Source organism: Ochotona princeps, chromosome 16, assembly GCF_030435755.1.
Source record: "Ochotona princeps isolate mOchPri1 chromosome 16, mOchPri1.hap1, whole genome shotgun sequence".
Lineage (NCBI taxonomy): Eukaryota > Metazoa > Chordata > Mammalia > Lagomorpha > Ochotonidae > Ochotona > Ochotona princeps.
In genome coordinates, this window is record NC_080847.1 from 21,584,240 (window position 1) to 21,611,818 (window position 27,579).

At 56.5% G+C, this 27,579-nt stretch overlaps 1 protein-coding gene across 5 annotated transcripts in view; it reads left to right on the forward strand.

Moving 5' to 3' along the window:
• Window positions 1–232: 232 nt before the first annotated feature.
• The window catches only part of KIFC3 (kinesin family member C3), a 28,436-nt gene continuing 1,089 nt past the window's right edge, over window positions 233–27,579 (forward strand). For 2 of the 5 annotated variants that reach the window (XM_036492703.2, XM_036492704.2), the window contains exons 1-18: window positions 233–455; window positions 3,416–3,558; window positions 7,560–7,701; window positions 10,530–10,732; window positions 18,359–18,424; window positions 18,767–18,916; window positions 19,013–19,252; window positions 19,719–19,892; window positions 20,486–20,633; window positions 20,744–20,874; window positions 21,953–22,064; window positions 23,427–23,608; window positions 24,187–24,291; window positions 25,591–25,721; window positions 26,020–26,143; window positions 26,603–26,732; window positions 26,816–27,045; window positions 27,208–27,342. In XM_036492703.2, coding sequence (XP_036348596.1) covers window positions 281–455; window positions 3,416–3,558; window positions 7,560–7,701; window positions 10,530–10,732; window positions 18,359–18,424; window positions 18,767–18,916; window positions 19,013–19,252; window positions 19,719–19,892; window positions 20,486–20,633; window positions 20,744–20,874; window positions 21,953–22,064; window positions 23,427–23,608; window positions 24,187–24,291; window positions 25,591–25,721; window positions 26,020–26,143; window positions 26,603–26,732; window positions 26,816–27,045; window positions 27,208–27,342 — 2,721 coding nt within the window. In that variant the 5' untranslated portion in view covers window positions 233–280. Of the gene's footprint in view, window positions 456–699; window positions 829–3,169; window positions 3,217–3,415; window positions 3,559–7,559; window positions 7,702–10,529; window positions 10,733–18,358; window positions 18,425–18,766; window positions 18,917–19,012; window positions 19,253–19,718; window positions 19,893–20,485; window positions 20,634–20,743; window positions 20,875–21,952; window positions 22,065–23,426; window positions 23,609–24,186; window positions 24,292–25,590; window positions 25,722–26,019; window positions 26,144–26,602; window positions 26,733–26,815; window positions 27,046–27,207; window positions 27,343–27,579 lie in introns of those variants that run through there. The other 3 variants (XM_058674102.1, XM_058674103.1, XM_004583895.2) reach the window with 3 other exon arrangements.

The following is a 27,579-nucleotide window of genomic DNA, read 5'->3' on the forward strand; positions in this document are numbered from 1 at the left end:
CCCAGCTACATCACAGACTCCACAGTATGTTTGCACACACACCTGGTGGGCTGCTTGCTGAGCATCCCCTATTCAGTTTTAGCAAGCACCAGGCAAATGGTGAGGAGTCCCATTTCATTCTGGAAGGACACTGCTGTGGGGGCTGCTTTCCTGGGCAACAGGAGATCCATGTCATTCCAGGATCTGTCCCCAAGCTCCTCTTCTCCCCCTCGATCTTTTCCCACAGGCTGCCACGCGCCCAGAGGAGGAGGAGGAGGAGGAGGCTGCAGAGCCCCAGGCCATGGTCCCCTCTCGCAGGACGTGGAACCTGGGAGCCACGCCTTCACTGCGGGGCCTGTGGAGAGTGGGCCGGGCCCCAGAGCTGGAGCAGCCGGGGATGGCTCGCCCCGCCCCAGCCCCAGCCAGCCCTGCCACCCGCCCAGCCCCACACACCGGCCTGGGAAGGTTGAGAACTGGTGAGTCCGCATTTTTAAAATGCCTCTTTATTTCCCGTCCTTCCTCCAGATACCAGAGATGAGACTGAGGTTTCTTGCCGGTTCCTAACCTCAGTCAGAGCTGTCAGGTAATTACAGGGTGAGCGGCAGCCTGAGCCGGGCAGGCGGGCAGGCGGGCAGGCGTGGAGGCTCAGAGCCTATCGTGGTCTCTCTGGGCGCCCTTCCCTGCACCCTGCCTGCTGGATGCCCCAGTCCTCGGAGCCGGGTTAAACTTTAACAGTCACAGAGCGGGGCCAACAACCTCAGTCTCCCCGACCCAGCCAGCTCCGGACTCTGCTGTCTGATCTGCCCCATCCCAGGCCAAGCATTCCCGGGCTTGTGGCTGGTAAACAAGGTAGGAAGTGGCGGCTGGCCGGGGCGCCCTGCGTGGTGGTGCTGACACTTGATCCCGCCTGGGCTGGCCTAAGGAAGGCGAGGAAGGCACTAGGAGTGGACGGAGGCTGCTCGGGAGCGCAGCCTGGTGGGGGTTTTGGACACCCATGTGTTCCCGGGGGAGGTACCCTCCAGGCAGCCTCTGTAGATGCCTGGCAGCACAGGTTGGTGAAGGAGTCCCCACACTGGACTTGTTGGGACCCTGGTATCTGTCAGTGCCAACATACCTGTCTGGGTCATGTCTCCCGGAGGTGTGTAGCTGGTAAGGGATGAATGGTTACTCTGGTGCTGAGTGGGGCTGGAGAGTAAGGGTCGAAGAGCTGCCCAGGACCTTTTCCCAAGCTAGTTGTGGATAGGATGCCATGGTGTTGTCAGAGAGACCCAGCTCTCCAGGTTGGCTGCTCTGCTGGAGTTGGCTAACCTACACAGGGAAAGGGGTTTAGATAACCAGCTTGCCTCTTGGGCCATTGGCTTCAAGCATCTCCCTGAATAGAAGGGGAAACTGAGGCACATCACAATTTCCTCTCATTCTTTCCCTGTCTCCTGTATTCATGTTTTCATTGGCTGCCAGAGGGATGTCTTCCAAGATCTCACTGCTGCTCCTCAGTAGCTCTGCCGGGCTCAGCATGCCCCCGGGGACCTCTGGGAAAAGCTAGGAGTTTTGGGTCCAGGAGAGGACAAGGTTATCTTTAGGATCACAAATGTAATGTGAGCAAGTCCTGCCTTTCTGGTGGGAAAGAAAAAGGGATCTTCCCTTGGAAAAAAAAAATGTGAGCAAGAAACTGGGACCAGCCAGTGAGGTTGTCCCGAAGGGTTTTTTGTGGTCCCTGCCGGGCCTGTGTGTGTGTGCACCTGTCAGGTGGGCACTGTGGCAACCACGGCCGTGCAGCCTCAGCTGTGTTAGAAGTGGAAGGCAGGAGCCAAACAGAACCCTGCATGAGGGGTGGAGACTCGGCACCTGCCAGCACAGCTGCGCCAGGCCCCTCGGTGCCCCAGCCTCCCCTCTGCAACCCCCCAGACAGGTAGCCGCATAGGGTTGATTGGCACCTGGCATTGAATACTGGCTTCAGGTGACCCTGGGCACCCTGTTAATCCATTCGAGCCTCCAGTTTTCTTTTTCTTTTTTTTTTTTTTAAGATTTTATTGAAAAGGTAGATATACAGAGAGAGGAGAGACAGAGACAAAGATCAGGCTGCTGGTTTACTCTCTAAGTGGCCACAACGGCTGAAACTGAGCCCATCTGAAGCCAGGAGCCAGGAACTTCTTCCTGGTTTCCCACACGGGTGCAGGGTCCCAAAATCTTGGACCATCCTCTACTGCATTCCCAGCTCACAAGCAAGGAGCTGGATGGGAAGTGGAGCAGCGGGGGTATGAACCGGTGCCCATATGGGATCCCAGTGGATACAAGGCAAGGATTTAGCCAATAGGTTATCTCACCAGATCTCAGCCCCCTGTTCTTTGCCTGTCCATTGGGGAGGTCATGGACGGATAGCAGTGGTACTCCGGGTGGACTTGGGATGCTCCATTGTCTCATCCTGTCAGAGCCTCATCACAGGCTTGTGAGGCTCCGTTATAATCCCCACTTTGCTGACGAGTAAACTGAGGAACAAGCGAAATGGAAGGTGGGGATCTAGTGACTCACACTTTGGAGTGTTTGGGGTCACATCCCAGCTGACTCCAATTCTGGCTTCCTGCATGTGTACTCTGGGGGTGAGGGAAGGGCAGCAGGGGATGGCTCAAGCAAGTACTTGGGTCCATGTGGGAGACCTAGATAAATCTCTGACTCTTGGGAGTCAGCCTGGCCCGGCCCTGGCTGTTGCCAGGCATTTGAGTAGTGAACCAGTGTATGGACTATTCTTGTCTGTCTGTATTGGTCTCTCTGCCTTTCAAATCCATAAAAATAAACCCATCAGTAGACACAAAGGGCTGTGGGGTCTGGAAAGCTCTTGGCCTTGCGGGGAGTGGAGACGGGCATTTAGGGCATTATACCCTTGGGGACTGTTGGCTCTCCGAAGGGAGTCCCTGTTTTACTTGTGGAACCCCATATGCCATACTGGAAGGTGCAGGTGGGTGGGGTGTCCTGCCCCAGGTAGCCCTCTCTCTTGCTCTGGGTGGGACATGCCAGGGGGTAGGTTCTAGCTGCCTCTGAGTATGCTTTTGGAGACATAAGGAACAGGCTACCAGGCAAAGGTTGGTTCCTGGCAAAGTCAGGGGAGAAATTGCCACCTAGAGGCAGCCAGAGTAATGAAGCCAAGGGCTCCAGGTACTGCCTGGCACTGATTTCCTTCTGCCACTCTTTGCAGAGGGCGCTAAAGAGCACATGCCAGCGCCAAAGCCACTGTAGTGCCAGGTAACACATGGGGTCTGCAGAGAGGCTTGGGGGTGACCCCTGCCCATGTGTGGAACAGATGCAGGAAGATGTGGCAGGGGGAGGAGGCCAGGTTGGGTGGAAGGGGAGCAGCCAGGTTATGTATGGAAGCTGAATGCTGCCACAGCCCTGCACTGAGCAGTGGTCAGAGTGTCTCACCTGCTTCTCTGTCCCGGGCCAGGGCGTGGGAAAGACGCAGCGATCAGCGGTGAGGAGGACTCCAGTGCCCGAAGCACAGCTCGACCCGCCCTAGCGCAGTGTCGAGCGCTCAGTGTGGACTGGGCTGGCTCCGGGAGCCCCCACAGGCTGTACCTGACTGTGCAGGTAAGACCATTGGGACTGTGGGTGGCTGGCTGGGTAGGGATGCCTTGGCCGTTTGACCTCCAGCAAGCTGGGTCCCCAGGGAGAACTGGGACCTGCCAGGTGCCTCTTTACCGTAGGCTGGTGAGGCAGTTTGCTTTGTTATCTGGGGGAGTGACAGAGCTTTAGGGTGAAAAGTGTGGGACTTCCTAGGGCGGGAGGGCAGACAGGTGTGGGGTGGGGGTGAGCTGGAGTGATGCTTATATTTCTTTGTGTAAAGGCCAAGCAGAAAGCTCTGCTGAAGGGAGATTTTCTCTGGGAGTGATGGCTGTGTCACTGGGCCCAACTTGGTGTACCTGGGCCTGGTTGGGAGCCATGCAGGATAAGGGCACTGGTGACAGCTACCTTCTGTCACACACATGAGCCTGTTGTCACACAGCTCATGCCAGTTCTTGGACCCTTGTCACAGCCTCCAGACACTGTCTCTTCAGTTTTATAGAGGAAGACATTGAGACGCAGAGAGGTGAAGTGAGTTGCTGCTGCTGGCCATACAGCAGGCTGGGGTCTGAACCAATAACCAATACAAGCCTTGTAGCACATGGTACTCAGAGTTCATGTGGGCCACAGGCGCCACACTTAGACCTCGAATGCCTCTTGCCTAAGAGAATCCTCTAGTGTAACGTGTAGTTGCTTCTCTCTCCCATACAAGTGTCTCCTTGTATTTATACAGTAGGGATTATCCTTGACCTTGATGTCTGTTTCTATGGCCAGCTCTTTTTCTCAACAGTGAGTCTTGGCCATCTCTTCATGCATGTTAAAATGTGCTGTACCTTCCTCCAGCGTAAGGCCTTGTATGCTTTGGGGCTTGTCTTCAAACCCACCTGCTGTGTCTGTGCCTGAGGGCAAGGAGCCCCTTGAGCTCCCCCCCCCACACTTGGGTGACATTCATTTTGTCACTTGGCACGTTTTCAGAGCAACGCAGACTGTGCCCATTCTGCATGAGTGCATTTGTTCCACAAATACTAACACAGGGCCTGCTGTGTGCCAGGGCTGTGCTAGTTGCAGGGACATGGTGAGGAAGAAAAACACCTGGGGCAGTCTAGCAGTGCTCCACACAGTGACCAAGCGGTCACGGTCACAAATATATGAATGCAGGCAGGCAAAGACCACAGAGGACTGGAGTTCCCTCAGGATATGACCAAGCAAGGGTGTGCGTGAGATCACTCACTGTTCCCCACTTCCTGCTGGCCACACATGTAGACTCTGCCCTTGCTAGAAGTCATGCTGGCATGGCCCCTTGAGGCACATGCACATGGTGAGGACAGGATGGAGCAGGGGCAGTACATATACCCTTGATGCGAGTCCTCCCATGTGCAGGATGAAAGTCCCGGGCATGAGGAACGCGTGCCCAGCAGTTGACCTGGTTTCAGGGTCAGTTTCAGGTTTGGCAGTATTTCTTGTTTTGCCTCATGCCATCCAGCTGTGGCAATGGAACCCAGCTAGTCTTCTTTTTTCCAGGAGGTCTAGGGGCAAAACAGATCTGGTGAGAGAAGAGTTAAAGAAGTCAGGCAAGCAGAGCTCCGCTCGGATTTGAGCCGGTGGTAGTTAAGTGGGCGGCCGTGGTCAGAAGCCTGCAGCCTGGAGCTGGGCGGTGGCCATGTGCTGAGTTTTGATGATGGGGTGTCAGTTCTGGGGTCAGCAGATCTGCTGAGGATCCCCAAGGAGCTGCTGCGCCAGCAGATGGTTTCCAGGCACCGGGAAGTTCGGACACATTCAAAGGTCATGCACGCGGGGCATGGTGGGTCCCAAGAGCGGGGAGGTGACCGGGGCAGATGCAGGGCCACCCCAACCTCTAGGGCAGCGGTAGAAACTCAAGGTTTTTCTGTACAGGAGCACTGATGAAATCCCCAACCCCTTGGGCTGGTCTGTCCTTCCAAGGAGTTGGCCAGCAGACCAGAAATAGTGTGACCATGGCTTGGGGTGGCAAATGGGAACTATAGCTGCCACCACCGCTACATGGTCGGGGTTGGGGGCAACATGAGGTCGGTGGGCATGCCCCCTGCCTTTTCTAGTGGGACCCACGGTCCTGGGAGGGCGGGAGCAGATGACCAGAGTGGCTGCATGATTGTTATGTCTCCTTGCTTTTCTGTAAGTGACTTTTCAGTGATCAAAGTGAGATGTAAATATGACAGAAATAACGGGTTGCTATAGTGCCCCCTTCCCCCCTTGTGAAAAAATAAGTTCCAGTTATTCCAAAATTCAGAACTTGCTGTGTGCTGACATGATGCCATAGGTGGGCACGTCCATACCACAAAAGTTTGTTTTGTGACACAATTCTCAGTGTTTACATGGAAAAGTGTTTCGTGAAATGACAATTGGGTTCTGTGCATGTGCAGCAGGCCTAGAGACTCCATGCTCAGACTGGGTGCCCCTCCCCACGGTCTCTCCTGGGCTATGGGCCGATGTTCCCAAGTCCAAAAAGTTCTGGACAGGGGCTCATCCCACCTGTGCTAGCTGCTCATGTCGGTATCTTCACCAGTGCCAGCCGCCTCCCACGGATCTTGCCTCAGCTGGCCACGCTGGCCCCTGTGAGGCGGGAGCTGCTGCTCTGGTCTGTGCTCTGAGCAGGAAGATGGTGCAGCCAGCGAAGGCAAGGAAGCTGCCCACAGTCACATGGCTCACACCAGGCAGAGCCAGGCCTCCCACCAGGGCCCTGCCACCTTGAACCAGGCATTTCTCCCTTCCTCCTATGCTCCCTCCCTCCCTCCCTGCTTCCCTTTTTCTCATTCTCTTCCTCCCTCCCTCCCTCCCTTCTTTCTCTTTTTCTTCTTTTTGGATGTATTTCTTTTTAATTGGAAAGTCTGATTTACAGAGAGGAGAGACAGATCTGACATTTGCTGATTTCTCTCCCCAAGTAGCCACAATGGTCAGAGCTAAGCCAGTCTGAAGCCAGGAGCCAGGAACTTCGTCCCGGTATCCCACACGGGTGCAGGGTCCCAAGGCTTTGGGCCATCCTCTACTGCATTCCCAGTCACATGCAGGAGGAAAGTGGAGCAGCTGGGATAAAAACCAGTGCCCATATGGGATCCCGGTGCATTCAAGGCAAGGACTTACGCCACTAGGCTACTGCACCAGGCCCTCTTTTTTTTTTTTTTAAGATTTGTTTTATTTTTATTGGAAAAGCACATTTGCAGAGGGAAGGAGAAACAGAAAGATCTTCCATCAACAATTTACTCCCCAAATGGCCACAACAGCCAGAGCTGAGCTGATCCGAAGCCAGGGGCCAGGAGCTTCTTCGGGGTCTCCCACAAGCGTGCAGGATCCCAAGGCTTTGGGCCACCCTCTACTGCTTTCCCAGGCCACAAGTGGGGAGCTGGATGGGAAGTGGAACAGCCGGGACATGAACCAGTACACAGGTGGAGGCTTAACCTACTGCAAATTGCAGTGCCAGTCCTCAGACCAGGAATTTTCAAAACACAGAGGGCATAAAGTTCTTTTGAAAATATAGAACCTGGCACAATGGCTCAGTGACTAAATCTTTGCCCTGCCTGCACCGGGGCTGAGGAGTGAGGGCAATGGGGCAGTCCTTGTGCTAACACATGGACTTGGGTGCTGTGGCCTTAGTGGCCCTGAGGGTGCCACTTGGATACAGGAGACGCACCCTTGGGGTGGTGGTGGCTGACGTGATGGGGAAGGGAGAAGATGCCCCAGACAGGTGCACATGTGGCAGGGCGGGGACAGGTGCTCAGGATCAATGGGGCTATTGCCCCACTGACTCGCCTGTGGACTTGAAGGCCCTTGAGCCCTCCCTGTTGGTGCACAGGGCCAGCTGCCCCAGGGTGGCAAGAGAAGCTGTGCCACCACTTCCCTGTGGGGCTGTCCTCACCTCAGCTGGCAGGGCCTGGACCTGCTGGCCCCCCTGGGGTTCGTGCCAGCTCCAGGAGCGCTCCACTGCCCTGAGCACAAGGAGTCCCCTTCCCGGCAGAGTCTCCATTGACAAGAGGCCTCTGATTGTGTCTTGGCAGCAGGCCCTGCAGGACAAGGGGTACGAGAGCAAGAGTCAGGGGACGAAAGAAGAGAAACTCGCAAAGAGGCCTGCGCCGGCCCCCAGGCGTGAACGAGAGGCCCCGGAAGCCGGTGGCAGTGCCATGAATGTAGAGAAAACAGGTAAGGGAGGTCTGCCTGGTAGCCCAGCACCCTGGCCAGGCTAGTGCCAGAGGAAGCCCCTTGTGGGGTCGGGGCCCACTCTCAGCAGCCACCTGCCCCTCCCCGGGGTCAAGAATGGTGTATGTATCACTCCCTTTCCCCTGCCACCCTCTTCCCTCCCGGGGTGCCACCCAGTGATAAGAGGCCTTGGCCAGCTGGAGCTAGAATTGAATTTCCCCACGTTTTGTCTCTTCCCAGTGCCTGTCAAAAGCAGGGCACAGTGGCAGCCGCACTGACGCCACTGCCTGCAGGGAGAGGCCTGGCTTCCCCCCTTTCCTCTCTGTTCCCTGTCCACCTGCCCACATCCTGGACTTGTGAGGACCCTGGCTTGTAGGGGACCCCAGTTTTCATTCTGCTGCCTTGCGGTACCAGAGGAAAGGAGCTGGCAGCTCTATTCTTCTCTGCCTGAGGTTCTGGAAGATTCTATAACCTCCCCAACTCCAACCCCCGCCCCGTAGCCTCACAGATCCATGCTGAGGTGCCCAGCAGTGAGTCTGAGCCCAGCATCCTCAGGCACCCACAGGAGAGACCAGGAGCGGGCAGACGGCGCAAAGTGGAGCCAGCCTCCTGTTATTTGCCTCCCGCCGCCACTGCCAAAGGTTAATCTGTGTGTCTGAACTTGCTGGGGCCCGAAGAAGCCACTCCCTGCTCTGAGACCATGCCGAGCCTTTCATGCCTGCCTCTGCCCAGGCACTTTGTGTCGAGCGGCAGGTGCAGGGTCTGTCTGCGGAGTGGGCAGACAGGGTCTGGGAAGGGAGGGAAGCAGTATTTCCCAGTTGGCAAATGGACTTTCTTCATTGGGCAGCAGAGTAGCCAGGCAGAGACCCACCCCAGTGAAGAACAAGGATGATTCTTGTCAGGAGATGCCAGGCTGGAGCCTCATGGGGGCAGGGCCCCAGCAGGGACTTGGAGGGCCACACTCTTTTGAACACCAGTCTTTGAGGTGGGCGCAATGCTCTGGACCCAGGGCTCCATTCCGCCCACCCTGATGTTCCTTTGCTTTCATCCTGTCCTGCCTTATGCCTCGTGCTGGGACCTCCTTCAGCATCAGTCAGCATCACTCCCCTCCCCCAGTGCCATCCCCCACCTTCCCACCAGGACCCCAGGTAGCTCCTTGCACCTGCGTGTTGGTCATGCCCAGGTCAGGAGGGTACCTACTAGGGGAGGGCTTCTGAGACCTCTGTGGCAGGAGCAGCGACCCAAACATCAGCTCTCTCAGGCTCTCTTCCCAGTCCCTGGCCCTGCACATCCCTAACAGGCTGCGGGCTCCATTCCCCCAAGTGGTCTTTTGGGCAAGCTGCATTGTCTGCACTTCCCTGAAGGTGACCCCATGGAGCCCCTCCTCCCATGTATCTCCTAGATGGCAGACCAAGCTCCAGAGCCAAGTCCAGCATTTTCCCTGCACGCAGGTCACACGGCAGCCCCGTGTGCAGGCCTGGAAGCATCCACCTGCCCTCACTCTCTCTAGAACTCATCGCGGGAAGCTCGGCCAGCTCCATGTGACATGCATGCTGTGTCATGTGCAGGCTGTGGAGCCAGGCTTCCTGTCCACCCAGGGGCTGCCTCAGCTCCTGCTCTCTGGAAGGAGAGAGAAGCTGGGGTGCTTGCACCCTTCCTGCTCTCTCTAGAGGGCCCTCTTCCCCCTCCTGTCTCCCACCTGTGTTCCTCCCTCACTGGTGGTGCTGGGAGGTCCCTGCCAGGCCCTCACCCCCATCCCCCTGCTGCCCAGTTTGTTGGCCTTGTCCACTGAGCAGTGAACAAACACGCTGGCTGCCTCCTGCTGAGGCTGCCAGCCAGCTGGGTCAGGTGCAGGTGGCTTCGTTCACAGAGGCAGGGAGCTGGGAGCCCGCCCACTCCAAACAAAGCCCAGAAACCCTGGGGCTTGAGGCAAAGTGGGTAGGGCTCCCAGGCCAGCAGGTGCCTTTCATTGCCCTTTGCTCTTGAACTCCCTGCTTGGTCTCTATGTGCAGTGCCTGATGGGAGGAAATAACTCCCCCACCCCACACACACACTCCGCCACTGCCTTTCCATCCACTGCCTAGCTCCCCACTTGCAAAGCTACAGGCACCTGTGAGCTGCAGTAAGTTTTGCTGGGGCCCTGTCAGCAGATCTGGGGCCTTCAATCCGTGTCCTTGTCCTGCATCTGTCCGTCTTTTGCTCCTAGAGGTAGGAGAGAACTCCTCCAACCTCTGTATTTATCGTGTGCCTGCATGTGTGCAGGTCTCACGTGGACCCAGCCTGGTTGCATGCACAGGGCCGTCTCTGCATGCTGACCCATCTCTCTCTCTCTTACACACACCTGCACACATACGTGATTGTGTCGTACTCTTCTTGCTCTGCCTCTGTGCGCAGGTGACCACTCCATGCAGGCCCAGCCCTGCTTTTTTCTCTAGGACTCTTGAGACGGTGAGAGGCTGTAAGAGGCTGTGCTTCCCTAAGAATGGTGTCTCCTGTTCTCCTGTCTCAGCTGCAGTTCCTGGCAGACTGACCCTGAAGAGGGGCTAGCACCCGAAAGCCCTGGGGCACAGGCTCTGAGAGAAGGCCGCAGGGAATGCCCATGCACTCTAACATCTTCATCCAGGCCTTCTGTCTCTGAGAGCAGCAGAAGGGCCCCCAACCCCAGGCAGCCCTGACAGACCCCTGTTGCTACAGCTTCCAGGTCCCCTGCCCTGTACCCCAGGTTCTCTGCTTGCATCCCACTGCTTCCCCAGCAGTCCACCCTGCCTTGGGGGGCACCCTGCCCGCCTCCTTCTGTCACACCCTCTGATCAGCCACTGCTCTGTTTGCAGGTGGCCGGCTATTTGGCAGTGGGAGGTGCTCGAGCCTGTCGGGATCTCCAGGGGCAGTCCCCGTCGTGCATAGGATGGTGGAGGCCATGTCCCAGCTCCAGGAGGAGAAGGCCCAGCTCCAGGAGGAGCTGGTGGTCCTGAGGGAGAGGCTGGCCCTCCATGACAGTGACCAGCAAGCCACGGCTACCCAGCTGCAGAACCAGGTACCCGAGGAGGTTGAGGCCGGTAGAGCTCACCATTATCCACTTGTGGAGCTAGTTACAGGACAGGGGTCAGCCACCAGTGTAGAAAGAGGAGATGGCTGGGGTCTCCTCTGTCAGCCAGTGAACACGCTAGAGGAGGCAGGACAAGCCAGGGGCCTGCTGCAACCTTCTCCGCTCAGGGAGCAATGCATTACAGTGCACAGGTGCCTCGGTCCTTCAAAGCTGTTTGTTGCTGCTTACCCATTGCTCAGGGGTGAGCCTTCTGGGGGCAGCCTTCATGCCCTGTGTTTGCCTCTTACACCGTTACCTGTTGTTTCCCTGTTTGTGGGCCTCCATGTGGCCAGCTGTGTTCCCTGCTGCCCACCTGCCCTTCTCAGACAGCTGCGGGAGTCTCTTTAGGACCTGGAGGGCTGGTGCACCTCTGCCCCTGTAGAGGCTGTAGGCTTCAGGAAGATGGTCACTGGTTCCAGGCACGTGTGTGAGTGTGAGGTAAGAAGGAACAAGTGATGAGGGCTCTGCAGGAGGGACTCATGCGTGGCTGTGAGGGCCTCTGGGTGGTTGAAGACAGTCTCCCTGCAACAGCAGAGCAGGGCTGAAGTGGGCACCAAGCAGAGGAAAGCGCATTCTGAGCTAAGGGAAGGCGGTGTAGACGGCACTGCCCTGGGGCAATGGGCTTGGTCTAGGACGACTCTGCAGGAGGGTCTGAGGTAGGCACCCAGCAGCAGCTCTGGCCCAGCCTGGTGATCCAGGGCTTCTCTTTGAGGGCAAATCTTGTGTGTGTGTTTCTTCCTCCCTCCCTCCCTTCCTTCCTGACAGCGTTACAGAGAGCTGGAAGAAGGGCCAAAGCCGGGAGGCAAAAACTTCTTCTGGGTCTCCCCATGGGTGCAGGGTCCTGGGGCTTTGGGCCATTTTCCACTGCTTTTCCAGGTCATAAGTAGGGAGCTGGATCGGCAGTGAAGTAGCCGGGACATGAACCGGCATCCAGAAGGGATCCTGGCGTTGTATGTGGCAGCTTAACCCTTTATGCCACAATCCAAGGCTTTATTTTCTTTATTCCGTGAGCTTTATTGCGAGCCCATTCTCACATCCTAAATTCAGACCCCCCTGTGATAGAGGGTTTCCTGGTCATGAGTAGGTATGGCTGCTATTTACAGCCCCCCTCCCAAAGCCCTATTGACAGTCAGCTCCCTCCCTCTGCAACCCTTCACCTGCCTGCTGTTTTCATGGATTTTACCTTTTCTGAACGTTTCCCACAGATGAAATCATAATCATATGTGATCTGTAGTGACTCTAAACAAGTTTTTTTAAAAAAAATCACTGCTCCCTGTAATTAACAAAGTGGATGTTTCGCTGTGTCGAAGTTGAGGGTGAGGGTGAAGCAGTTCAGCTGCCTTGGCATCTGTGAAACCACCCTCCCCACTCCAACCTCCTTCAGGACCCTCCAGCTCCACCCCCCCGTAACCCTCTCCCCAGTGACCCAGAAGTTCGCAGTGGTCCCCAGTCTCGGCTCACGTATTGTTTGGGAACTCTGACTGCCAGCCCTTTTCTGGAAATTTCTCAGAAGATGCACCTGCAGCTTCAGGTGTCTGAGCTGCCCTGTGGAGGTGAACCTGGAGCTGAGTTCCCAGTCTCACTTTGGCACCACTCATTAGCTGTGTGACCCTAGGTAGCTAATTAGCACTCTGCACCTCCAATTCCTCATCTGCGGAATGGGCATAATAACAGTCCCTGGCCAAGGCGGTCCCTGGTGAGTTGCCGAGCTTGCAGCTCACTGGCTCTGTGATCATGCAAGCAGGAGCCCAAGCCCAGGTTGTTTCTTCCTTTCTCCCTGCACTGAAGCTAAGAAACATAGCTGTTTGGATATCGGGCAATGGCACCTGGGTGGCATGGCTGCTGCATGCTCTGTTCTAGCATTCTGAAAGCTGCTTCCCTAAGGAAGACCCCCCCACTCCCCTGCCCCAGACGCACAGCACCTTTTCTGCATGCCCGTCTAGAGATCAGACCCACCTCTCAACCTGACCACTTTTCCACGTTGTGGATTCTAAAAGGCTCACATAGCTTGGTCACAAGGAGGAGAAGGGGCCTCGCCAGATCTTGCATGGGTCAGTTGGTGGTCAGGTGACTCTTTGGGTACTACTCATCCTCTTGGAACCTCAGTTTTCCTTCTTGTGTAATGGGGAGCACCCTCTGCAGGGTGGTGGAGGGGTGGCCTGGGGCTTAAAAGCCGATACATGCATGGGGATGCCGGAGTGTCTGAGGCCAAGGCAGGTGGAAGCGCCTACATTTGTTGGGACACTCAGGCTGCAGGGCTAGGATGCAGCAGCCCAGAACCACTCCTGGGTGGCTTTGATGTCCTGTCTTTGGGCATCTCTGAAGCTGGGCCCTGTAGGTTCCCCAGTGTAACAAGCTATGCAAGTGGCAGTCCCATGCCCTTCCTCTCCTTCAACCTTGACACAGAAAAACTATCCCTTGGGGCAGGCATGCTGGCTTAGCAGTGAATGCCCCTGCGTCCCATGTGGGTTCATTGCCCAGCTCTGGCTCCTGCCTCCAGCTTCCTGCGAATACAGACTCAGTGAGAACTCTGGTCATTGGGCTGCTGTCACCCACCAGGAGACCTGGATTGGATTCTTGATTCCTGGCTTCAGCCCAGCCCGGTCCCAGCCTTTGTGGGCAGTTGGGACGTGAATCAGGAAAGGGAAGCTTTCTCTCTCACTTGCTCGTTTTTTCTGTCTGTCTCTCCCTCTCAAAGTATTTTAAAAAAATTGTTCTTAGTGGCCATAAACTAGAAAACTAGATGTTGCTCTTAAAAGTACCTTATTTGGCCTGTTCTTAAGAAGAGATTTATTTATTTATTTGTCTGTTAGAAAGGCAGAATTAGAGAGAGAGAAGGAAAGAGAGAGCGCGTCCATCTGTTGTTTCATTCCCCAAATGACCGCACAGCCACAGCAGGGCTGGGCTGAAGCCAGGAGCATCAGGGTCTCCCCCATGGGTTCAGGATGCCAGGTGCCATCTGCTGCTGCTTTCTCAGGTGCATGAGCAAGGAATGGGATCAGACATAGAGCAGCTGAGACCTGAACTGGCTCCCATTTCAGATGCCAGTGCCCCAGGTGGCAGATTTACCCATTACACGACAGTACCAGTCCCTGGCCTTTTTTCAAAATCATCATTTTAGAAAATTGTGGTAGACGGGCCAGCATGGTGATGTATCAGGCTAATCCTCCACCTGCAGCACCAGCATCTCATATGAGCACTGTTTGTGTCCCAATTGCTCCACTTCCTTTTTTTTTTTAAAAAAAGATGTATTTATTTATTTATTTATTTATTTATTTATTTATTTATTTATTTTAAAGATTTATTCATTTTATTACAGCCAGATATACACAGAGGAGGAGAGACAGAGAGGAAGATCTTCCGTCCGATGATTCACTCCCCAAGTGAGCCGCAACGGGTCGATGCACACCGATCCGAAGCCTGGAACCAGGAACCTCTTCTGGGTCTCCCACGCGGGTGCAGGGTCCCAAAGCATTGGGCCTTCCTCAACTGCTTTCCCAGGCCACAAGCAGGGAGCTGGATGGGAAGTGGAGCTGCCGGGATTAGAACCGGCGTCCATATGGGATCCCGGGGCTTTCAAGGCGAGGACTTTAGCCGCTAGGCCACGCCCCCGGGCCCAAGATGTATTTATTTTTATTGGAAAGGCAGATTTACAGAGAGAGAAGGAGACATAGATGGAGAGAGATCTTCCATCTACTGGTTCACTGCCCAAGTGGTTGCATCGGCTGGAGCTGAGCTGATCCAAATCCAGGAGCCAGGAGCTTGTTCCGGGTCTCCCACATGGGTGCAGGGTCCCAACTTTGGATCATTTTCCACTGCTTTCCCAGGCCACATGCAGGGAGTTGAATTGAAAGTGGAGCCACTGGGATACGAACTGGTGCCCATACAGGATCCTGGAACATTCAAGGCAAGGATTTTGCCAGTAGTTTATTGCACCAGACCCATGTTGCTCCACTTTATATCAAGCATTCTGCTTATGACCTGTGCAGGGGCCCATGATGTGTTGTACATTGTGTCTCGAGGATCCTCATTTCCAGCTCTGAGATGAAGGGACTTGGTCATCTAGTAGTTCTGTCTTTCATTTCTGGAGGGAGCTGCAGCGTCTGACATTCCCGCCCGCAGTGCGGAAGTGGCCCAGCTTTTCCACATCCCGGCCAGCACTTGCTGTGTTGTTTCTTGGGTTTTCACAGCAGCCATACTAATGGGTGCCAAGGGGTGCTTTTGGGTTGGTGATTCGCTAATGGTGAGTGGTGTTGAGCCTCTTCGTGTACACAAAGGTCATGCACACATCTTCCTTTGCTCATGTTTCAGTTGGATTGTTTTTGTGTTGTTGTAGTTGTGCTTTATGTATTTGAATATATTTGAGTCTCTTATTATTGTGACTTATATTCCAGACTAGGCTAGGCTGAAACTAGGATCCAGGTACTACAGCTGGGTCTCCTATATGGATTGCAGAGGCCTGAGTACTTGGACCATCATCTGCCTTCCAGGTGCATTAGCAGGGAGCTGAGTGAGAAATGAGCAGTCAGTACTCAAACTGGCACATATACAGGATAGCAGCTTTGCAGGCAGTGCCACAAAGCCAGCTCCCAAATTTACCTTATTTACTTGAAAAGACAGGAGTTTCTATCTCCTCATTCACTCCCTAGAATGCCTGCCACAAATGGGCCATGCCCGTGCTAAAGCTGAGACCTGGAAGCTCAGTCCGAGTCTCCCATGTTGGTGGCAGGGACCCACAGACTTGAGGCACCTCCTGCTATCTTCCAGAGTGCATACCAGCAGGAAGTTGGATGGGAAGTGGAAGAGCTGGGATTTGAACCAGGCACTCTGATATGGGAGGCAGAGATGCTATTCATTCTAACCACTGTTCCATTGCCTGCCTTCATGGTCAACATTTAAATATCAGTGAAGCTCTCATAAAAATGTGGGTTTCGTGGTCAGCACTGTGGCCCAGTAAGCTAAGTGACACCATCACTTGTGACACCAGCAGCCCATATAACATTGCTGGTTTGAGTCCCGGCTCGTCCACTTCCAACCCAGCTTCCTCCTAATGTGCCTGAGAAGGCAGCAGAAAATGGCCCAAGTATTTGGGGGCCTTTACCACCCATGTCAGAGACCCAGATAGAGTTCCAGGTTCTTGGCTTTAGCCTGGCCAAGACCTGACTGTTGAGCCATTTGAAGAATGCAGTAACAGGTGTAAGATCTTTCTCTTTATTTCTGTCTTTCTGTGTGTGTTTCTCTGCCTTTTAAACAAACAAATCTTAAGAGAAAAAATAATTTGGACCAACATGCCCTCAGCCCCAGCCCTGCTACCCTGCCTACCTCACACCCTGTCAGCCTCCCTGACGGACCTCCAACATTCAGCCTGTATGTTTACTGAGCATTTACTTTGTGCTGGGTGCTGTGGTCCAGCCCTGAGCACCGTGGACAGCTCCCTGCCCTCCAGGGCCCTTCATTCCTTTTTTTTTTTTTTTTTTAAGATTTATTTATTTTTATTACCAAGTCAGATATACAGAGAGCAGGAGAGACAGAGAGGAAGATCTTCCATCCAATGATTCACTCCCCAAGTGAGCACAACGGCCGGTGCTGGGCCGATCTGAAGCCAGGAGCCAGGAACCTCCTCCAGGTCTCCCACACAGGTGCAGGATCCCAAAGCATTGGGCCATCAGTGACTGCTTTCCCAGGCCACAAGCAGGGAGCTGGATGGGAAGTGGTGCTGTGCCGATCTGAAGCCAGGAGCCAGGAACCTCCTCCAGGTCTCCCACATGGGTGCAGGATCCCAAAGCATTGGGCCATCCTTGACTGCTTTCCCAGGCCACAAGCAGGGAGCTGGATGGGAAGTGGTGCTGTGCCAATCTGAAGCCAGGAGCCAGGAACCTCCTCCAGGTCTCCCACACAGGTGCAGGATCCCAAAGCATTGGGCCTTCCTCAACTGCTTTCCCAGGCCACAAGCAGGGAGCTGGATGGGAAGTGGAGCTGCCGGGATTAGAACCAGCGCCCATATGGGATCCCAGGGCTTTCAAGGCGAGGACCTTAGCCGCTAGGCCACGGTGCCGGGACCCTAGAGCCCTTCATTCTAACTGTAGGACTCAGAGCTGGGCCCAGTACATCTTCCCACTCCCCCTGTTCCCCCTGTGTCACCTATTTAATCCTCCCTGTAAGGCAGATGAGGAAACCCAAAGGCATAAAGAGGTTAAAAGACCAGTTCAAGGTCATTGTAGGGAGGGCAATGTCTGCTAGAGAGCCCAGGCTAGTTGGCTTGAGCATGCCTGCTCTGAGTGACCCAATGATTTGGCCAAGGATCTGGCCTTCTGGGAGTGGGAGGAAAGGGGATGGGGAGGGGGCTCCCAGGGCATGCTCCTGAGGCCTTGCTGGCTCAGCAGTGCCTCTGCCTCTTCACTGCACTGCTGTGGGGAGAGCCCGCCTTTCCTGGGAAGCCAGCAGAGGCCCCTGCCGCCACACTCCATGGGTGGTGGGGACCTAATCAGCGGTTGTCTGCCCAGATAAGAGGCCGCCTGCCCCAGGGGCAGACAGCTGAGAATACGCAGCACAGCCTGTCTGCCGCCCCCTCTGCTGAGCTGGTTTCTGCCCAAACAGCCCACTCCCTCTTCTCCCTGAGCCAGGCAGGGCTGACGCCCAACCTGGGATTCACTCACTCTGGCTGTAGAGATGGGTGGGCCTGGGCTGGGGGGAGGGGTGCAACTTCTAACCCCACCCCAAGGCAGGTCGTGGGACCCTCGCTGCAGTGTGGCCAGGTCAGCAGGCGGCTGTTCTTCATCTCCCATCCCACTCTTTGAAATGGCCATCCTTTCCAGTATTGACTGAGCAGCCCACTGGATCCTGGCCAGAAGGGGTCTGTTCTCTGGTCACGATGGCTCTGTGCACCGATTCAAGGGGGCAGATAATAGTCAAACGATGGCCCCTGTTTGAAGCTGTCAGAGCCAACCTGTGTAAGCTTTATAGGGATCCTGCTGCTCACCACACCTTTTCCAAGGGGAAGTATGGGCATCACAGAATGTTCTGGGAAAAAAATCCCCAGATAACTTTGGGTGAATGCTGCTGACAGAGTCTTTGTGTGTGACCATTATATCCCGAGGAGAGGATCCTGGGGGAAGTGGGGGGATGTGAAGCCAGAGTTGGGGTCTTTTGGGGAGGGCAGCCAGCTCAGGGGGGTGGCTCCAGGAACAGGCACTGCCAAGGAGTCCGCTTGCCAGTCTCTGGGCTGCCTCCATGGGGGTCCTCCTCTTGTCAGGCCCTGGATGGACCAACTCACTTTCACTTCTGTCTCTCCCAGTCTTGGCAGAGCACAGCTCTTCTCAAAGTAGAGGATTAGGGGTCAGGCTAGGATGGCTCCAGGACTGCTTGTTAAGAAAGAAGACACATAATTGCCTGTGCAGAGGGCCTGTGTCCCAAAGAGCCAGGGCTGGGGGGCTGGCTCAGTCCCACAGTGGGTGGGTAGTGGGAGAAGGGGCCTGAGGCTTGGCCCCAGGGAAGCCCAGGGCTGTGGTAAGGATGGGTGTGGGTTGTAAGAGAGTAAGGTCCCTGGTCTGCTCTAACACTGGCTTTGTCCTGCAGGTGGAAAACCTGAAGGAGAAGCTCATTAGCCAGGCCCAGGAAGTGAGCCGACTTCGGTCAGAGCTGGTAAGGCCTTACAGCGCCACCCCAGGGCTCCAGTCCTGTCCCAGAAGACCTGGCCATGTCTCAGACACCTCGGGTCATGTGGTTCTAGCGGGGAGGGGACCAGCGGCTCACAGACATAAAATTGGAGTTGTGAGCCCTGTGTGTCACTGTGACTTCTTGTCACTTTCACACTTGGAAAACTAGGGTGGGCCGGGGGTGGGTGCTTCTCTGGTTTTTCCTCCCTCGTTCACCTTTCTCTTTTTCCTTTCCTTCTTTCCCCATCCCATCCTGGGGCCCTTGCATGCTGCTTGTCGACCCGTCTGTCCCCGCCACATGTCTGCCCTGGGCCGTGGCCCTCCACAGGGTGGCACTGACCTGGAGAAGCTGCGGGACCGGCTGACAGTGGAGAATGAGCGACTGAGGCAGGAGCTGCGGCGCTGTGAGGCCGAGCTGCAGGGGCTGCGGGCACAACCGCCGCCAGCAGCGCCCTGCCCAGGCTGTGAACACAGCCAGGTGAGCAAAGCATGCATCCCTGTCCCCCCAGAGGGCTCTGCCAGCTCCTGCTCGCACTGCCCTCCCCTCACCTCCCCTTTCCCCGCGCCCCTGCAGGAGAGTGCCCAGCTCCGTGACAAGCTGTCGCAGCTGCAGCTGGAGGTGGCAGAGAACAAAGGCATGCTCTCTGAGCTGAACCTGGAAGTGCAGCAGAAGACAGACCGGCTGGCCGAGGTGGAGCTACGTCTCAAGGACTGCCTGGCCGAGAAGGCGCAGGAGGAGGAGCGGCTCAGCCGGCGCCTGCGCGATAGCCACGAGACCATCGCCAGTCTGCGGGCCCAGTCTCCGCCCGTCAAGGTGAGCTGTGGACAGGCACCCCGGGCCAGTCTCACCTGCACCTCAGCCCACGGCCCCTGGCACAGAGCAGGGCAGCCTCTTCACAGGGGCGCATGGTGTGAGGAACAGGTGTGAGTGCTTGACGGGCTCATTCTCGTGCTGTGCCCGGCCCTGCCACCTCCTGTGGCTGTCCAGGGCCAGACATCGAGAAACCAGCAGCTCCCCATGATTGGGGTGCCCTACTGTGCCCTCAAGGCTCTTCCTTTCTGACTTGTTCCGAGCCCAAGGGGAGTCACGGCCAGTCTTCTAGAAGGCTTGTTATAATAAGATTCCACTGAATTCTGCAAAGCCACTACCCCAGGCTCTTAGTTTCTTCTGCAGTCCCACCCCTGAGGCTATTGATGGGACCCTGAGGCTCCCCTCCTATGGCTGCCTCTCCCCTCCTGTGGCTCACATTCCTGCACCCCCCAACCCTGACACCTTGCAGTATGTCATCAAGACGGTGGAGGTGGAGTCGTCCAAGACTAAGCAGGCGCTCAGTGAGTCCCAGGCCCGGAACCAGCACCTACAGGAGCAGGTGGCCATGCAGCGGCAGGTGCTGAAGGAGATGGAGCAGCAGTTACAGAGCTCGCATCAGCTGACCACACAGCTCCGCGCGCAGGTGTGCAGGCACACAGGCCACACTCACTCCACCCCACCCCTACCAGGCCTTGGTACCTGCCAGGGAAGGAGGTTGGTCTGGACAACACAGTAACTGTGCATCTGGGGATGACCCACTGTCTTCTTGCCCTACTGACTCTGGGACCAAGGGCAAGTTTGTTGCCTTTTCCTCATCTCTGACATGCACTGGTCAGCGCCCAGGTTTGTTCCATGAGACAAGCCAAGGTCTCTGAAATGCCTCCCACGTGCTGAGTCTGGAACAGTCCTTTGGTTGGTTCTGCAGAGACTCTTGTCAGTTTCAGGGCAGTCACTCTCACAACTCCTCTAGGGGTGTGAGGCCCTTGCACTCCTTCTGTACCCTGGGCAGGCGGTGCTGCAGCTGATGTGTGGCTGGGTGGGAGGGATGCGAAGGCAGCCTCATGAAGCTCACAGTCCAGTGCCAGGGAGTGGGGAAAGAAAGAAGCCACTTGACCCTGCTCCCCCGTGTGTGTGTTCACATGGGTGTGGAGGTGAGGGAGGCGCGGGGCTTGCCTAGCCGACATCCCACCCTCTCAGGCCCCACGGCCCTGAGCCTTCTCCTGACCTGGCCACCAGATTGCCATGTACGAGTCAGAGCTGGAGCGGGCCCACGGGCAGATGCTGGAGGAGATGCAGTCCCTGGAGGAAGACAAGAACCGGGCCATCGAGGAGGCCTTTGCCAGAGCCCAGGTGGAAATGAAGGCTGTGCACGAGAACTTGGCAGGTGAGAGTCCTGCCCGGCCCCTGCTGCAGCCTTCCCACGCCATGCCATGCCCTCCTCCTCCTGCCCCCCTCACACACCGTGCCCACATCTTACCCCTCCTGTCCCCGAAGGCGTCAGGACCAACCTGTTGACGCTGCAGCCGGCACTGCGGACCCTCACCAACGACTACAACGGGCTCAAGCGGCAGGTGCGCGGCTTCCCCCTGCTGCTACAGGAGGCCCTCAAGAGTGTTAAGGCCGAGGTGAGTGCTGGCCAGAGGCAGGGTCATGGGAAGAGGCCCTGGAGTCCCTGGTCAGGCACAGCGTCCCCCTCCCCCCTCCTGGGGCTCTGCTCCTCAACACAACAGGCTGCCACCCACTGGTTATGGCAGGTATGGGTCTCTTCCTGTAATTCTTTTTAGATTTATTTATTTACTTAAAAGGCAGAGTTAGAGGGAGAGACAGAGGATCTTCCATTTGCTGGTTCACTGCCCTTAAATGGCTGCAGTGGCCAGAGCTGGGACAATCTGAAGTCAGGAACTACGAGCTTTTTTCAGGTCTTCCACATGGGTACAGAGGTCCAAACACTTGAGCCATCCTCTGCTGCTTCCCCACTTGCATTAACAGAGAGCTGGATGGGAAGTGGAGCAGCTGGGACTTGAACAGGTGCCCATATTGGATGCCAGCACCACAGGTAGCAGCATAGGTCCTTGTGATTGTTTGAACCCAAGCTGTCGCATGGGTGTTCAGGGCCCCACGTGCCACATGCATTTTCATGACTGCCAAAGCTGCTCTTACCCAGCATGAGACGAGCTGGGGTCTCTGCAGTGACTCCCATTTGCTGAGCCTGGAACAGCCCTTTGGTCAGTTCTTCAGAGACTCCTACATCTTAGGTATCTGCACCCCCTTTCTAGCCAGCAGAGGCAGCCCTACTTGATTTGGGGTTCTACTTCTTGCTTTCTGCTCCTCTGTGATTGAACTGGGAGACCTTTGCCCCATCGTCTCCTACCAGTTCGCGAATTAGCCTTATCCCCATCTTAGAGGTGAGCAAATTGAGGCTCACAGGGAGCTTGTTGTCCCCAGGTTAGAATTAGATCTGTCCAGCTGAACCCAGTCAGTATCAGGTGCTGATGCCGAGCTAGGCGTCTGACCTGTGGGCCTCGCTTCTCCACGTCTTGATTTCTTCATTTGTAAAACAGGACAGTAGTAGTAGTGCTGACAACACCTCCCTCAGAGGGGTCAGTGTGTGTCTAGCAATGAATCCAGGGTGAGGCAGGGTGACCATCCTGGGTGGGGATGGGGGGGTGGAGCCGGCCCTCATGGCTACGTGTGCACCTCCAGATCGGCCAGGCCATCGAGGAGGTTAACAGCAGCAACCAGGAGCTGCTGCGCAAGTACCGCCGGGAGCTGCAGCTGCGCAAGAAGTGCCACAACGAGCTGGTGCGGCTGAAAGGTGACTGATGGATGGGCCAGGGCCGGGGTGGTGGCTCAGGGGGCCTTGGCCTGAACCAGCACTTGCTGTCAGGGGCAGGTCATGCCAAGAAGCTGTCATTGTCTCTTTGTAGACCAGGGGTCAGGGGACTCTCAAAGCCACACTGCTGGCAGACAGTCCTTGCATCTGAACCACTCTGTGCTGCTCTGAGGCCCCCACCCCCATGCCGAGGGCAGGTTATTCCCAAGCCGTGGGTAGCCAAGCACTGAGCAGTGGGTGGCTGGAATGCCACCTGTTCCAACCTGGGGTCTGGTCTCTGGGTACTCTCCAGAGGTCCAGAGAGCAGTGCTTTGTGCCAGGTGCTGCTGTGGCCACTGAGGGGTTGCTGCTGTGGCCACTGAGGGGTTGCTGCTGTTCCTGCCCGCACAGTGGCTATTGTCCAGAGTTTGTTCATACGAGAGTCCCTGGGTGTAGGACAATGAGTGATGGAGGGCTTCCTGGAAGAGGCAAAGCTGTAGTCAATAACTGGCCCTTGAGTGGACAGGGTAAGAGGGCAAGGAAGATGGGGCTGTGTTGAGAGTAAGGGCAGTGTGATCAGCTCAGGCTGCTAAATGCCCTGAGACTTCCCAGTGTTCTTGCCCGCCTCATGGTCCCATTTCCTGGCCTGATTCCCAAGCCCCGTGTTGGCACTGAGTGCCCTTTTCGAATGGCCAGACATTGGCTCACCAGGGCACACGCTACTCACTGAATACATAAGGAAGCTGAAGACCAGAGGGGTGGGGAAAGGGAGAGAACATGTCCACTTTGGTGTCCGTCTCAGACCAGATGCGGTGCCTGGGCCCACAAGGGGCCTTTCCTCCCCATCCCTGAAGTGAAACCCCCACATTTGGCTGCTCAGGAATTAATGCACTAAGTGAACCCAGGTGGGATGTGGCTGCCCAATGGCAGCACTGTGGGCCACTTGGCTAGGGGCTTTGTGCAGGGCCTTCTGTCATTCACCTTCCTGGAACACTAGTGGATGCCAGAGCAGAGTTTAAAAGATTTGAAAGGTGTAGAAGGGAAGAGACAAATCTCTCATCCACTGGTTCACTCCCTAAGTGAGCACAGTTGCCAGGGCTAGGCCAGGAGCCTGGAACTCCATCCAGTTTTCCCATGTGGATACAGGGACTCAAGCACTTGGGTAATTTTTCGCTGCTTTCCCAGGGATGCTAGCAGGGAGCTGAACTGAACTGCAAGCAGAGCAGCTGGGACTTGAACCAGCACACTGTGGGATACCAGCATTGCAAAGAGCAGCTTAACACAGTGCGCCACAGTGCCAACCTTGGTGATCTGCTTTTGACCTGACTTGACCTGTCCCCATTACCCCACCCCCAACCATTTCAGGGAACATCCGAGTGATTGCTCGAGTCCGGCCAGTCACCAAAGAAGATGGGGAGGGACCCGAGGCAACTAATGCTGTGACCTTTGACCCCGATGATGACTCCATCATCCACCTGCTGCACAAGGGCAAGCCTGTGTCTTTCGAGCTGGACAAGGTCTTCTCCCCGTGGGCCTCGCAGCAGGATGTGAGTGTGGCCCTGAGGGCAGATGGCCTCAGGCATGGAAGGTAGACGTAGCCCCCTGAGACAGGGTTGTTGGGACCAGCTAGACCAGAAAGCAGTGTTTGAGGTAGGGACCCTCGGTCTGGGAGGAGACTCCAGGCCTCAAAGCCCCCTTTTGGTGGAGGGTCCATGCAAGCCCCTCCTACCAGATTATTCTTATGGCTCCTCCCATTTAGGTGACTCAGGGTCCCCAAGGTCCCGATCTCCTTCCAGGATTACCCTCTTTGTATCAGTCTCCTGGGTCTTAGTAGGGAGTTGACCCTCAGTGGCATGGATGGTGTGTGGTCTCAGCATCTGCTCTTCTCTGCCTGGGCCCATCTCTGCCCTGACTGCCGGTGGCTGGCAGGCTCTGGAGGTGGGCAAACACGGCCCCCTGTTCCTTGGTTGCCTACTGATGTCAGACACACAGGGTGTGTGAGTGGGGAGCCTCCACAGCAAGCATGTGGGCCGCCGGAGTGTGCAGGGAGCACTGTGGACTGGGAACCAGCAGGGTCCTGGAGCCTGCAAGCCCCCATCCACCATCCATCTCACTCAACTTGCAGGTGTTCCAGGAGGTGCAGGCCCTAATCACCTCATGCATCGATGGCTTCAACGTCTGCATTTTTGCCTACGGCCAGACGGGGGCTGGCAAGACGTACACCATGGAGGTGGGTGCCGCCCGCTGGGCGGGGGTTATGAGTTTTTGACTGCTGCTGCTTGGCTTGACTCATTTTGGGGCCCTCACACTTTGCTCACCCCAGGACTCCAGGCAGACCTGGGGAGGAAACCCCTTGGCCCAGAACCCTGACGAGGGCCCACATAGTTGGGACAGTGCTACGCTGCCAGCCAGAGTCTGGGCCAGTCAACGCCTGCTTTCTGAATTTTTGTGGTCTGGCTACTGCAGGCTGGGCCCAGGGTTACTGGGCTGAATGAGGTGGGGCTTTAGGCCAAGGAGCAGGCCAGGCCAGGCCCCTGAAGACTGCTGTGAGGTATGGTGGAAGAGGGCGGGCCAGCCCCTCCACAGATGGAGCACTGGGAGGGAAAAATCTTGCTTGGAGATGGAAGGCTGGCTCAGGGGGTGAGTTTGGTTTACTCACTGTTTCCTGGAGGGGGAGAAGGCAGCTGTCCAATGTGCAGATGAGGGGAGTGGCAGAGCTGCCAGGCACCCTCCAGGAACCCGCTGTGTCAGCCCTGTTGCCCCCAGTGTACCACCTTAGGATTGGTGAAGTGGTTAGTTGGGAGGGGGTAGGGGTGGCAGAACCTTCTGGGCTCCCGGCACTGTCTCAGAGCTGTTTAGAGCTGAGAAGGGTATCTGTTCTCTAAACACATCTGCAAGGCCTCGATGGAACACAGACCCTGTCCCTACAGCCAGCTTGGCAGTGGGGGAGATAGCAATGAATACAGCCAGTTAGCAGGTGCCGGGCGGGGGGGATGGGAGGTGGAGAGAAGCTGCTCCAAGGTGACAGAGGCAGCCTTGACTGCCTGGGAAGGGTCAAGGCCCGAGTGTGCCTAGGGAGGGAGGAAGGGACATACTAAGAAGTGCTGTGGGAGTTGGGACGAAGTCCAGATGTCTCAGAATCTTGACCCAGGCAGGGGCTCAGCCCCTGTGACCCCAGGCTCTTTGCAGTTCCTGTCTGTGGTTACCTCCAACCCCATTATCCTGACTCATGCTTTTGCTTGGCATACCTGGTGCCTAGCAGGGCTGTGTGCAGGCCCAAGCCCACCACCCCAGCCCTCCAGTGCTCTGCTCCAGGTCCCAGGGCCATCCTGGCAGGACGATGCTACTTTATAGATAAACCTGGGCCTGGGGAGCGGAAGTTGCTGCCAGTTGGGTTTGGGTGAGCAGACCTGCATGGAGACTCCCCTGGGAGGAGGCCCTGAGGAGGTTGGGAGATAACAGGCGTCATGCGGCCCTCAGCCATGGCAGGGAACACCTGACTCAAGGGACCTTTTCTTTCTACTCCCAGGGAACCCCTGACAACCCAGGCATCAACCAGCGGGCGCTGCAGCTGCTCTTCTCTGAGGTGCAGGAGAAGGCATCTGACTGGGAGTACAACATCACCGTCAGTGCAGCTGAGATCTACAACGAGGTCCTCAGGTGCAGGCCATGGCACCAGCCCCAGGGGCAGTTCTGGGGATTTCCAGGGACTGGATGAGGTCGTGAAGGGACCCATGCCCTGGGGGTTGGGGTTCAGGAGGTCCCTATACAGGAACGGGCAGTGATGTGTGACAAGACAGCTGGGGCCTTACCCACGGGTTCATGCAAGGTGGAGGCAGGAGTAGCGCCACCTGCTGGACTCCTGAGGGAACAGCAGAGTACCAGGAGAAGCTGCAAGAGAGCAGGCCTGGATGCAAAGCCAGAGAAGAGGGGGTGACTGTCCTGCTTGCCCCTCCAGGGACCTGTTGGGGAAGGAGCCTCAGGAGAAGCTGGAGATCCGGCTGTGCCCAGATGGCAGTGGGCAGCTGTACGTGCCAGGGCTGACCGAGTTCCAGGTGCAGAGTGTGGACGATATCAACAAGGTGTGTGGCCAGGGGGCATCTAAGGAAATGCTGGGGAGACCCCAGCCCCAGCAATAGCTGCTGCGTACCAGGACAGAGCCAGGGGCCAACAAGTGTATTATTAGGGCATGCCCCTACTCCACTCAGAACCTTAGATGTGATGAGGCAGGCGTTTGGGGGCAGCAATGCCCATGCTGCATCCCACACTTGAGTTTTGGCTTCCCATCCAGCTTCCTGCTCATGTGCAGCCTGGCGGGGGGCCCAGTAGGTGGTTGTTCCTCCCAGTGTCGGAGCCCCGGCTGGAGGTTTTGGCCTGGCCTAGGTCTGGCTGTGGTGGCATTTGGAGGAGCCAACCAGTAGGCAGAGCAAACCTCTGCCTTTGAAATTGAAGTGAGCAGAACATGGAGGGTCACACTACCCCTCAGAGGCTTGGGGTTCAAGGATTTCCAAAAAAGCCCATTGTGAGCCCCTGTGCTGCAGGTGTTTGAATTTGGCCATACCAATCGCACCACAGAGTTCACCAACCTGAACGAGCACAGCTCCCGCTCGCACGCACTGCTCATTGTGACGGTGCGCGGCATGGACTGTAGCACGGGCCTGCGCACCACAGGTAAGTGTGGGCACTGGGTGGCTCAGCCTGGGGACCGCTGCTCCCCCCCGGCAGCCTTGACCTAATGAGTGCCCTCCCTTCAGGAAAGCTGAACCTGGTGGACTTGGCTGGCTCTGAGCGTGTGGGCAAATCGGGGGCAGAGGGCAGCCGCCTGCGGGAGGCGCAGCACATCAACAAGTCGCTGTCGGCGCTGGGGGACGTCATTGCTGCCCTGCGATCCCGCCAGGGCCACGTGCCCTTCCGCAACTCCAAGCTTACCTACCTGCTGCAGGACTCACTCAGTGGTGACAGCAAGACCCTCATGGTGGTACAGGTGAGGCCCCCAAGTCGGTGATCTGTGCTGTGTCCTCACACAGTGCCCTTGTCACCTAGCCTGCCCTTGACTGTCACCTGGGTCTCCTCTAGGGAGCCTCCTAGCAACCCTACTGTCCCTCCAGTGCAGTGGGGACATCTGGTTGAGTGCTCTGACCCCCAGGTGTCCCCCGTGGAGAAGAACACCAGCGAGACACTCTACTCCCTCAAGTTCGCAGAGAGGGTGCGCTCTGTGGAGCTGGGCCCTGTGTCCCGGCGTGCAGAGCTGGGATCCTGGTCGAGCCAGGAGCATCTGGAGGTACGGGGACGACAGAGGGCAGAGTGGGACAGAAACTTGGGATGGCATGGGCAGGGAGAAGGGGAGGAGCTTACAGGAGAGTCATGGGCTGTGGGCCAGGGGACACCACCAGAAGGAACTAGAACTTGACCTCAGCTGGGCAGCAGGCCTGGACCGAGGTATTGAATTGGTCTCATAACACCCATCTTACAGCTGAGGGAACTGAGGCTTAGGAGACTAGAGAAGGGAGTGAAGGAA